Here is a 12478-nt window from a genome sequence, read left to right as displayed (position 1 = left end):
TTATAATTTTGCAGTTATTACAGTTTGAAATCAGAATTATTGTATACAGCATCATTTATGTTCATGGCACTTTACACACAAATGACAAGTACCCCAAAGAAGTTAAATATTAAGGGTCAGATCCTTAGCTAGTGTAAATCGTCATACTCCACTGAGGTCAGTAAAGCTATGCTGATTTACACCAGCTGATGATCTAGCTATTGACTTTAATGGGTGTAGGATCAAAGCCTAAATGAGACTTAATACAACAAGGGACAACAATAAACAAAAGGGCAGGCCAGAGTTGTGCGTTAGTGAGGGTTACAACAGTGAAAGATTGTGAGCAGTACTTACGTATGCATCTTACTGATTCCTCTTTTGGTTTGTTTTTGTTTTTAATTAATTTCATATTAAAACATGGATAGTGTCCAAAAAGAGAGTGGAATGACTGTACAGGAGAAAAAAATGTAAAATGCCAAAGGTGCATCCAGTTGCATTTTGTGTGAATATCTGCTTCCCCCTTCAGCTATAGACTACTTTATTAATATATCTTCAGTAGTTTATGTAAATTACCAACTAGTAAAAGTTGGAGGATCTGATGAGGAGGCATTGGAAAAGGATCTAAAATCCATTGAACTGAATGAAAACCTGAAGAAATCTCCTTATGTTTGTTGTATGATTAACAATTTTTATTTGACCAATTTAAGTTGGTCCAAGAATTACTTAGTACGTAATGATACTGGAGGTCTTAGATTTACTGTGTAGAGAATGACTGACCTATTTCTACTTACTACAGAGATAGAAAGTTGCTCTTTTGTTACAAGTTATGCACTTTTAGATTTCTGTAATTTCTGTAAACAGAGTAAGGAGAAATGATTAATTTTATCTTTTCTGCACCTTCAAAGGGACATCAGAGATGGCCTCAGAAGAAAAAGCTTCTATCCTTCTCATTATTTGAGAGAGAGATCCCCTCATAAGAGGGACTCTCCTTTCTTCAGAGAATCGCCTGTGAGCCGAAGGGATTCTCCACACAGCAGATCCGGCTCCAGTGTCAGCAGCAGGAGCTACTCCCCTGAAAGAAGCAAAGCCTATTCTTTCCACCAGTCCCAGCATAGCAGAAGTATGTCATCTTTACATAAAAGAAATATTTCTCAGCAAGGTAATGCTGGATTAATGATGAAAACTGATTAGTGAGGTGAAATTAATTCTCATTATATAAGATCTTTCTCTTTATATAATGAAGACATTAGACTTTTTGTTCTGATTATGTTTTGCCTGCCTTATTAAATGTTTCAGGGAGCTCTTTATTCCTTTATGAATATATGTAAAGGTCTCTTGAGGGAGCTTGCAGGTGTTTTTCAACAGCCTCTCTAGGCTGACTGCAGTTCCATCAGCTGCATGACTTTTCTGTGTACAGTAGTTTATTTTCCTTTAGTATCAAATTCTTCTGTTTCTTTCTCCCTTTGCTGCTGTGATGGATCCCTTTACAGGCAGCTTTGCCATGAGCAAGTAGGTGAGGGCTTTTTTTCCCCACAGTTGAGAAGAAAAGAAAAAATTCTGGCGGGGAAGCCAAATAAAAAGTAAAGATCCTTACTTTTCAAGAACATGATATTTCATAGAATTGTACTAACAATGCATATTGGTTCTTTTAGCAATTTAACACTCTCACTCTAATTCTCTCAAATCTTGCAACCCTCAAATCAATGCAAAATCTTTGTCTAAAGCTAGGCAATCCAATGTATGGCCTGGATTCCAAAGGGTTGAATGTTCATTTTTCACAGAAAGGTGATCCATGTCTGTTTAAAAAGAATCCAAAACCTCCATGTATGAAAAAATGCAAACAAAAGTGGAAGTATGTTTTCTTTCCCATTGAGGTGCTTATTGCTACGACTTTTTGTGCAGATGAGGTGGATTATGGATTTCTGTTCGTACTCTTTACAAATACTAATGAAATTGTGTAAAATCTGTTGTCCACTTTGGCAGCAGTGTTCTTTTTGTTTCTTCTAATTTTAAATCCAGATTTACTTGTTGTTATGTGACATTTACCCTGGATTTTCCAGGGTGCCCATACCAGGCAGTTATATCACCTTTCACCCCAAAACATTCCAAAGCATTTAACTAACTGTGCATAAACACAGAGGAGTTTCTTCACTCGCTACTGAAATACAGACTACCTCTCAGGCTTTTAACAATTGCAGCAGGGCTACACAAAAGTTTAGAACAGAAAGTAAAGAATATGACACCCTCCTGAAACTGCAATAGGGATTTAAGTAAGTAGAATATAATTATCAGGGACAGGAGAAGATTGTCTAAAACTTGGGGAATGTTGTGGGATTGGGAATTTTCTACAGTTAAGCACATTTTTTGGCACTTCTGCAGCATGTTAACATAGCCACTCATATATTGAAGTCTAATGGAAAAACCTGCTGTCTGGGCTAATAGAAAATTGCACATTTTGAGAGAAATGTTCCCAATTTGCAGGGGGTTTTGTACTTTTTTTCTAATACATTGTGTTAGTCACTAACTGCATGTTTGTTCAGAGATGTCAAGTTGGATGATGTAGTGTTATTGTCTCTTTAACAACACACTTCAGATGTAATCTGGCAAAGAGCTTCCCAGAGCAGCAGCTATATTAGTCAAAGTGGGATATCCACACTTAACGTCTGGGCTGTCTTTTACTCCAGAGTTAAATGATGTTTTGTCTATCTCCATTAAACTGCTTTTAAGAAAGCAACTTTGTTTGCACCATGGTACTTTTTCTTAAAAATGGCTTGCACTCTAAAAATTGGTAGTTCTGAAAGCGTTTGTTTTGATGACCGAGTTAAAATAGTTTACTTACGGAGTGGAGAGGGCTTCAGTTGTTTGTTAGAATAGTGTTTGAATATAGTTAGACAGGAAATCTTTGCTTTGAAGAACATGTAAGAAAAAGCCTATCCTGTTATCTTTATTGTATTTTGAAATATTTAAAGAACCAAAACCTGGCAGGGTCTGTAGATAGGCATCTACAAGAAAAAGACCAACCAACAGCAGTAACATAAGGCTTTCCCTATTCTTGCTCCCCATAAAGTTGAAGCTGTTCCACAGTGCTTCTATAACATGAGCCTGGGTGCATGGTCCACATGTTTTGTTTAATATGTATATACCTGGCAATGACCTCTGAATGCCGGTCTTACCCACTCAATCCTAGAAACCTGGTCTGGAACATGAATGTCTTCCTATAAATGGTTTTGGGGGGAATGTCCTGTTCCAGTCCTCCATCTCCAGCTATATTGATGCAAATTGGGGATACAAAAAATACACATTTCCTGCATATTGTTGTAAATGATTTTGATGCATATTGTTGTAAATGATTTTGGGTCACTTGATTTGAAAACTCTTTATAGATAATTCTGTTGAAATGCGATTGTACAGCTGTTAGTTGGAGTTCGGTAAGTTAAAGGGGTTTCTGACCTTCTGATTGATTTTTACTTCTAATGAATTATTGTCTGCCAAGAAAGTGATATTAATCTGCTAAACTACACATCTATTTATAGCTGCTATGTTTATCTATTACATTGCTGGTTGTGACTCCATAGTTAAAATCAGGTTCTGAAATAGGCTTAAAATGAGGCATAATTTGTTTTTCTGTCTAAGTAGCTTTTCAATGTAATACTTCACATGGTGTTAGTTGTTTTGTTCTTTTAATTTACTATGAAGATTTCATCATTTTTGTATATATTTTTAATAGGATCTATTTAAATTTGGGCCCTTTCTGAAATCTTGTTCTGAAATGTTTTATTGTCAACATGTATCTGTTAAAACAACATTTTCTGTCTGCACAGAATTTGGTAGAGATAGTAATGTTGAGTAGATCTGGTGAATTGGAGGGATGCAGGAGAGAGCCTGAAGGGCAGGGGAATATGAGGTATGGGAAGTTGAGGGGTAAAGGAGGACAAATCTGAAAGGCCAAATGAAACACAGGCGAAGGTCGAACAGGAAGGGAGAAAGTGAGTGGAGCAGAAAAGTGAATGGCACAAAGATGGAAATGTAGAGAGTGTGTGGCGTAGGGCCATCAATAGGGAATTAGGATAGTACTGTGGTGGGAGAGGATGGAGAGAAATAGAATGGTTTTCCTCTCCCAGGTATTAGGAGAAAAATAGAATGACAGCTCCTTCATCTTAGAGGATAGGAGACAGTAAGTGGAGTCTCCTCGAAGACATTGGAGAAATGCTCACGTTTGTCTATGCATTTAAGGTTGAATTTTGAATCTGTAATGCTGCCTGTCACATTCAGGGTGGGTAGCTTTCCTAAAGCCTCAAAAATCAGAAGGCAGGCATTTTGAAAAAGTGATTTATTGTTTTTCTAGCATCCCCTTTACCAAATGTTCCTATCCAGTTTCACTGAACACCCAGCTGATGGTGTTTAGAGGGTGTAATGTGGTGAAGGGGATGTGCAGATGGAAAGATTCAGGGGTCATTTGGTGAGTTTACAGGGGGGTAATTTTGTAAAGGGGTGCTGGAAGGCTGCCATCCCTGCTGCAGAATTAAAGTTTTGGTGTAGGATGCATAGTAGTTACGGTGGTGGTAAAGTGTGTGCTTGTGGGTGATGGTGGTGCAATAAAGATAAGCCATGCAGCAATATATAAACTTTTCATTTCTTTGCTTTTTCAGTTTTGTTAAGTATGCCATGTATAGCAACTTTAACTTTTCACAACTAAGTTTTTGTTGTGCATTCATTTGATTAGCTTGAATGTTTTCAGTAAAGGTAGTCCATAGTAGATTCCACCACCATTGGAAAGATTTACTTTCTCCATGTGCTGTCTTTACCTATATTAGATTGAACCAAGGCTTACGGTGCAGATTTACTCTGAAAATTTTCATCTGTTGGGGGCATTCTAGGATTTCATTGTTTGTTTCTATCATGGTGTCATGCCAGATATGCTCAGATTACAAGTAAAAACATGTTCTCTTTTAATTACCAACTCCACAGATTTGACATAACAGCTAAAAGCCAAACCATATTTTTTCCTTCGTGAGTGTCACCATCAGTTAAAAGGTTTTGTAGGCCAGATGAAGCCCTCAGTGACACGTGCAGCAACCTTGCCTCTGGTAAGGTTGACACAGGTGTAACTGTTTGGCCCTGTAACTGAGAGTTAGAACTTATTACTTCTGATCATGCACGAGAAGGAATAGACTCCAGTGCGTATTCTCACTTTTTGATGTGTTCACCCAGCTCACAGGAATAATAAGAAGTAAAAATGTATTTATGTAACTGAAGTGAGCAGATATGACATGCTGGCACCTGAATATTAAGGTGTTGTTTTTCACAAGGTCACTTTTCAGAGCAGAATTGTACTTTGGACTCTGTTGATAAACAGCCACGTCTTGCTTCACTCTGCATTGAAAGTTCAGCTATTCCTGGACCTCCCGTTCCTCATTAGTTTTCACTCGATGTGTTGCACCACATTTTTGTCTGCCAGGTGTGGATGCAGGAAAGAGGTTGCTTCAGCATCTGAAGCCAACAGTGCTTTTTGTGGCAGGTATAGTGACAGAACATCAGATGATGGGGTTAAGCGCAGTACCTCCATAACACACCTTAAAGGAAGCATCTTTCATATAAAATGAATAATAATTGTGCTTGTAAGTTATTCATTTCTCCCCATTGAAACACCTTGGATGCTGTTGAACAAATTTTAAATATACAATAAACAGAACCCACCCTAGCAGAGTTATAGTTCAATCAAGATATAAATAAAATTCAGACAGTTCTTGAAGCACCATAGCCGTATATGAAATAGCCAAAATACAGAGCATTTGTTGTTGGGAATATCAAATGAAGACATCAGCTTTATATGATTACAAAATTTTAGTAGTTATCTGCAAGTTGTACATACTAAGCTTTGGTGGTGGTGGGGTTTGTGTGTGAAAGATTTAAAATTGCTGAGTTTTTCTTTGGAAAATTCAATTTTATAGTAGCTTTACAGCCCATAATGGTGATGATGATGATGATGTTGTTTAATACATCCATGTTATTATCATGTCTGCTTATATTGTGGATTTTGGGGTGTGTGTATATTTAACTAATATACCATAATGTCTTTTTGTAGATGTTTTGCCCTCTGAGTTATCAAGAGTTTTACAGCATTTGCTATGGTTGGGATCACTACAATTCCTAAATTTAATTTTTGTTAGCTCTCTAATTATCTGAATTATTTACAAGTTTCATATCACTGTGGGGATCTCTTCCACTTGATTCTCCAAAACTCAGTTGACTCCAGAATTTGTCACGCTAGGTGGCTTTATTTGGTGTATAGCACCGCAATGCCCAAGCTGGCCGGGCTCAAATGTGGTGGGTGGATGCAGGGTACATCACAAATCCGAAGTTACACAGCAAAACTTTTCTTTATATACTTCCTTCTGTTTATTTTATATTTAAAATTTGTTCAGCAGCTTTCAAGGTGCTTCAGTGGGGGGAAATGAATGACTAGTAAGCACATTATTATTATTAATTATTATTAAGTTATTATTCATTATTATTACTAGCTCCTGTATTACAATAACTATAAAGTGCATCATGTGCTTAATGATTGGCTTGGATACTTTTCAGAATGCTCTCTCCATGTGCTGTTCATGTATAACCAGATCTCTACATTCCAGTTTTACCTTGTCCATTGTCCCTTGTACCAGAGTGTTCCTACTTATCTTCGCTACACTGATTCTAGCCTAATGCTTGTTATACCCTTATTTACAACCTAATTTTCCATTCACTTTCTCAATTGTGCCCACTGAGAAATGAGGTCTGTCTTACGTCCAGTTACTCGTGTCAAGTTAGACCTAAAATCGCTATCATTTATGAGGTTAATACAGTATATAGTCTTTTTAATATGTTACATATTTCCACAATTGAATCACAAAGTTGTTGCATCTGTTTGTTAATTTTGTGTGTATTTGCCTTTGGATTTCTGCTTTTATTTATGAAGACCTGCCAAATACATTGATTTAGAATCTGTGTATTTCTTGAATTACTTCTGCCCACTAGTGTCACATGAGTCCAGAAGCTGGGGCTTTAAGAAAAAACAAATATAATGAAACTGGCAATAAAATGTTGAGAAATTCACAATAAAATCAAAATAAATCCAAGTTGGCAACGCAGTCTTTGATTAAGCTGAGGGTCTTCTTTCTTCTCTTGCTTTACTATTAGCTACTCTTGGTTCGTACAATATCTCCAGGGTATCCCTGCGGCTAACACTGCCTCTTGTCCCCTCCCTGGCTGGGGCAACAACTCCAGAATCTCCTTAGTTACTGTGGTTCATCTTCTTCCTTTCCCTGACTTCATCTACGGTGAGAGAAATCGAATGACTATATGGGGCTCAGTTGAATTGTCCATCAGCGGGTCTGTAACTTACTTGAACAGCACTGTTCAGAGGTGTATTTTACTTTATCTTTTTACCTTTAATTGTTTAGGGCTTGTCTGTCCTTTTCAGGGTAGCATTAAAACTGCCCTCCTTGTCTTTAATTCCTCACACACCTGTTCAAGACCACCATAATATCATCCTCCCTCCTACACTTCCTTCTCCTTCCATTCATCTAGTGCTTGCCTCCTTTCAGTTTGGTCCACAGACTCGCCATTTGGTGTGAGAACAGTTTCCTTTGCTATATCTGTCTTTATTAGCTGTTTTACGACTCATCCTCATTGACTCTTCAGCTCTTTCATTCTAACTTGCATAATTTTTCTGCCCAGTCCCTCAATAATATATATATTTTTGGAACCATTGTGAAATCTGTAAAACATTTTTGATTCATTAACATGAAAGGTATGATATCAAATAAAGTTAATATTCTGGGTGGTCTAAAGGGCCAGCTAGTTGTGTGCTCTGAATGCCTCTGGAAGCAGATAATGAAAAGCACGTTTGACTTCTGTATGTAAATATAATAAAACATAAATTTGTCATTTAGACCTGAAGAGAGTCATGGCCAAACAAAGAAAGAAAAGACTAGTGATATATTATGACAAGAACTAGAAGGATCTAAATCTTTGTCAAAGATGTAGTTTGGATAGCTCTCTAGTCAGCAATGGCTAGATGTGACTGCCTTATATTTCAAATATGAGCAACCCCTCCCTCAAATGAGGGACAAAACAAACACGAGGTGGGGGGAGCTTATTGTGAGGTGGGGGATTGTTTATTATTTTAGCACTGGTGATGTGTTCTGCAAAGATACTCTGCCTTGAGGAGCTTGGTAGGTAAAATGTCATGGTCCTCACTTATAATGTCCATAATTTACAGTAATAGACTGCACCAATGTGGGCGCCCCCGCCCCCCGCAAGGCTCTCCACGTGGGTGGGCACCTGTACTCACATTGCCCTGTTCACTTTAGTGGGTCTACACATGGGTAAAGGGGGCCACTCCACCTGGAGCAGCTTGCAGGATCAGGGCCTTTCTGTAGAACAAAGTTAAATATATATATATAAAAAGATTACTTCTTGCAATTAGGTATAGTTGAGGGGTACAATAGGCTTATTGTTTTGACGTAAGAAAAGCAATAAAGTAGTTACATTAGCAAAAAGAGGTGATGGCCATTGTCGTGAGAGTAAGATAGTACAGACAAGATAAACAATTTCTACTGTATGGCCAAGTATGGAGGGTATCTTGAAGGGTTATACTGAAACATCAGATAAAATATGAAACTGCTAAGGCAGCTGCTTTTTGTATCTTGTTGCAGTTGGGGAGCAGCTGTCACTTGCTTGTTTGGTCTTCCTTTTTCCTCACCCAGTTAGGTTGGTGTTAAATTCTATCCTTTGTAGCCAGGGTATCCTGAAAATCTGTGGAGAGAGAAAAGGGGCAACTCATAAATGTTTCTTTTTTTTAACATTCCAGATCTATTTAAAATATATATCTATTTACATTTCAAATTCTTAATTCTTTCAGATATTGATATTTAAAAATGCACAGTGGTGGGTGCATTCTTAATTTACATCATCTTGCAACATACAAAGTAAATAGCTCACTAGAAATGACTCGTGCTACATGTCATTACTTGGGTGCTTCAATTACAAACGTATTTAGTTTGTCATTAGTTTTGTTAAAGTAATTCATATCAGGGTTTTTAAAAATATTTAATAAATTAAGGTTACTTTCAATTTATTTCTCTTTCTAATTAAATATATGCCAAGTATTAGTCTATGCTTTTGCCAAGTATTCTGCTGCTGCAGGCTTCTCATAACGGACGTTTGGCAAGATTATTCATAACTGCGTTTTGAACAAGCTGCTAGTTGTTCCTGTTTTAATTTTGTTGGCATGAACATTGAGAAGTAAGACCCTGGTACTACAAAGGGATCCCCACTTGTCATTGGGACTTTTTGGGTTTATTGCTTTGCAGGATTTCCTATTCTACTGCTAACCCTACCCTTGTGAATACCCAGTTTCCCAAGCTTTGGTTTTGGTCCTATGACTGGTCCTGAACACGATGTTTAACACTGAAAAGATGTAGAATTTCTCATTTCACTTCTTACAGGAATATAGAACAATATCCAACAATCTTAAACTGAAATATTCTTCCAGTTAAATAATGGAAAGAAGAAAAATAGTCTTTCTAAATGTCAGCCTTATAAAAAGCTACTCTTCATCTTCTTAGCCAGAGACAATTTTATTTTTGATAAGCAAGTAGAATAGCATTAGATTATTATCATCATCAAAGGATGAGGAGATAGGTTTTGTGCATGGGCTGGTAAATTTTCATTACAGTTTTGCAAGGCACTCACTCTCCTGTGTGTGTGTGGAGAGAGAGAGAGAGTACACAACTTCTAACTGTTCTTTTTTATAGGTAAAGAGAGACCTTCTGCTCAGTCACTGAAAACGTCAAGAGATACATCCCCATCAGGTTCCACAGCAGTATCCTCTTCAAAGGTGAACTATGTTTCCGTTGTTTTTGTTCTTGTTTTTAATAGTGGTACTTCCCATGAGAGGATACAAGTTAAATTCAGATTCCTAGCTTCTTGTTTGACAGTCAGTGGCAGTGTGTTTCGCCACTAAGCAAGATGAGTGTTTTATTATATTCAACAGCTTCCCCTGGAGTAAGGAGAAATGTGGACATGCGTGAACAGGATCTTAAAGAAAATGGCATCCCCCACAGGTAGTTCAGTGTACCAGCATAGGTTCTGAGTTCACTTTTTAGACAACAATTAAGAAAACTTTCCCTTGAAATACTAAAAACCATGGAAATCCTGAGTGAAAGACTAACTAGTGTTTTTGAAAAAGGTGTGAAAGGCAGAAACAGTTAATTGAAAGGACTGATCAGAGTTCTGCAGTGCTCTGCCATTCCGAGTACTTCACGCTTACGCAGTTCTTCATGATTTTCAAAGTGGTGTGCTAACATTAACTAATTCTCAACACCCCTCCAGGATATGTGAGTGATAGGCCACGTCTACACTACACAGCTTTTAGCAACAGGACTGTCGCTACAGCCATGCCGCTAAAAGTCACACAGTGTAGCCGCTGTTTGTCGGCTCTCCTGCTGACAAAAATCTTCTACCCCTAACGAGCGACGTTTGCATTGTCAGCAGGAGAGCGCTCTTGCTGACAACACACTGTTCACACTGGCACTTGTCGTGGCAAAACTTTTGTCTTTCATGGGGGGCTTTAACATCTCTGAAAGACAAAATTTCTGTTGTTCAATTGCCAGTGTAGACATAGCCTTAGTCTCGTAACTTTATAGATGTGGAAACTGAGATAGACTTTTTGACACCCCAAATTTGCACAGGTTTAGCTAAAATCAGTTTTTTTAATTTGTTTTATGGACACACTAATTGGTTTAAATCTTGTATAAATTTAGCTTGATGCAGTTACAAACAGTTAAATGCAAAATTCTGTTAAAAGTTAAAATTGTGGTATAAAACAACAAATGGAAAATAATTCAAAAGCGAAGTCTTTTACTTCATTGGAGGCTAATATGAAGGGGCAAGGAGTCCAGGAGAGCTGGCTGTATTTTAAAGAAGCCTTATTGAGGGTGCCGGAACAAACCATCCCAAAGTGCAGAAAGAATAGCAAATATGGCAGGCAACCAGCTTAGCTTAACAGTAAAATCTTTGGTGAACTTAAACTCAAAAAGGAACTTATAAGAAGTGGAAATTTGGACAGATGACTAGGGAGAAGTATAAAATTATTGCTAGAGTATGCAGGGGTGTAATCAGGAAGACCAAGGCACAATTGGAGTTGTAGCTCGTGGCGGATGTGAAGAGTAACAAGAAGGTGGTCAGGGAAAGTGTGGGACCCCTACTGAATGGGGGAGGCAACCTAGTGACAGATAATATGGAAAAAGCTGAAGTACTCAATGCTTTTATTGCCTCAGTCTTCACTGTCAAGGGCAGCTCCCAGACTGCTGCACTGGGCAACACAGCATGGGGAGTAGGTGAGCAGCCCTCAGTGGTGGAAAAACAGGTTAAGAACTATTTAAAAAAGCTTGACATGTACAAGTCCATGGGTCCAGATCTAATGCATCCAAAGGTGCTGGGGGAGTTGGCTGATATGATTGCAGAGCCGTTGGCCATTATCTTTGAAAATTTGGAGCGGTCGGGGGAGGTCCTAGATGATTGGAAAAAGGCAAATATAGTGCCCATATTTTAAAAAGGGAAAAAAGAGAAGCCGGGGAACTACGGACCCGTCAGCCCACTTCAGTCGCCAGCAAAATCGTGGAGCAGGTCCTCAAGAAATCTATTTTGAAGCGCTTGGAGGAGAGGAAGGTGATCAGGAACAGTCAGCATGGATTCACCAAGGGCAAGTCATGCCTGACCAACCTGATTGCCTTCTATGACGAGATAACTGGCTCTGTGGATATGGGGAAAGTGATGGAAGTGATATATCTTGACGTTAGCAAAGCTTTTGATATGGTCTCCCACAGTGTTCTTGCCAGCAAGTTAAAAAAGTATGGATTGGATGAATGGACTATAAGGTGGATAGAAAGCTGGCTAGATTGTCGGGCTGACCAGGTAGTTCGCAGATGACACTAAGCTTGGGGGAGAGGTAGATACATTGGAGGGTAGGGATAGGGTCCAGAGTAACTTAGACAAATTGAAAAGGACCTAGGGATTACAGTGGACGAGAAGCTGGATATGAGTCATCAGTGTGCCCTTGTTGCCAAGAAGACCAATGGCATATTGGGCTGTATTAGTAAGAGCATTGCCAGCAGATTGAGAGAAGTGATTATTCCCCTCTCTTCGGCACTGGTGAGGCCACACCTGGAGTATTGCGTCCAGTTTTGGTCCCCCCACCAGAGAAGGGATGCGGACAAGTTGGAGAGATCCAGCGGAGAGCAATGAAAATGATTAGGGGGCAGGGGCACATGACTTATGAGGAGCGGCTGAGGGAACTGGGATTATTTAGTCTGCAGAAGAGAAGAATGAGGGGGGATTTGATAGCAGTTCTCAGTTACCTGAAAGGGGGTTCCAAAGAGGATGGAGCTAGGCTGTTCTCAGTGTTGGCAGATGACAAAACAAGAAGCAATGGTCTCAAGTTGCAGTGTGGGAG

At 38.7% G+C, this 12478-nt stretch overlaps 1 protein-coding gene across 9 annotated transcripts in view; it reads left to right on the top strand.

Annotated features, from left to right (window-relative positions):
• PPHLN1 (periphilin 1) overlaps positions 1 to 12478 on the top strand; it is a 140739-nt gene that overhangs the window by 61566 nt on the left and 66695 nt on the right. For 7 of the 9 annotated variants that reach the window (XM_073328026.1, XM_073328022.1, XM_073328023.1 and 4 more), the window contains 2 exons: positions 885 to 1138; positions 9780 to 9862. In XM_073328026.1, coding sequence (XP_073184127.1) covers positions 885 to 1138; positions 9780 to 9862 — 337 coding nt within the window. The remainder of the gene's footprint in view (positions 1 to 884; positions 1139 to 9779; positions 9863 to 12478) is intronic. The other 2 variants (XM_073328028.1, XM_073328025.1) reach the window with 1 other exon arrangement.

Source organism: Lepidochelys kempii, chromosome 1 (assembly GCF_965140265.1).
Source record: "Lepidochelys kempii isolate rLepKem1 chromosome 1, rLepKem1.hap2, whole genome shotgun sequence".
Classification (NCBI taxonomy): domain Eukaryota; kingdom Metazoa; phylum Chordata; order Testudines; family Cheloniidae; genus Lepidochelys; species Lepidochelys kempii.
Note: the sequence above shows the minus strand (reverse complement) of the source record. Positions and strands in the feature narration are given on the sequence as shown.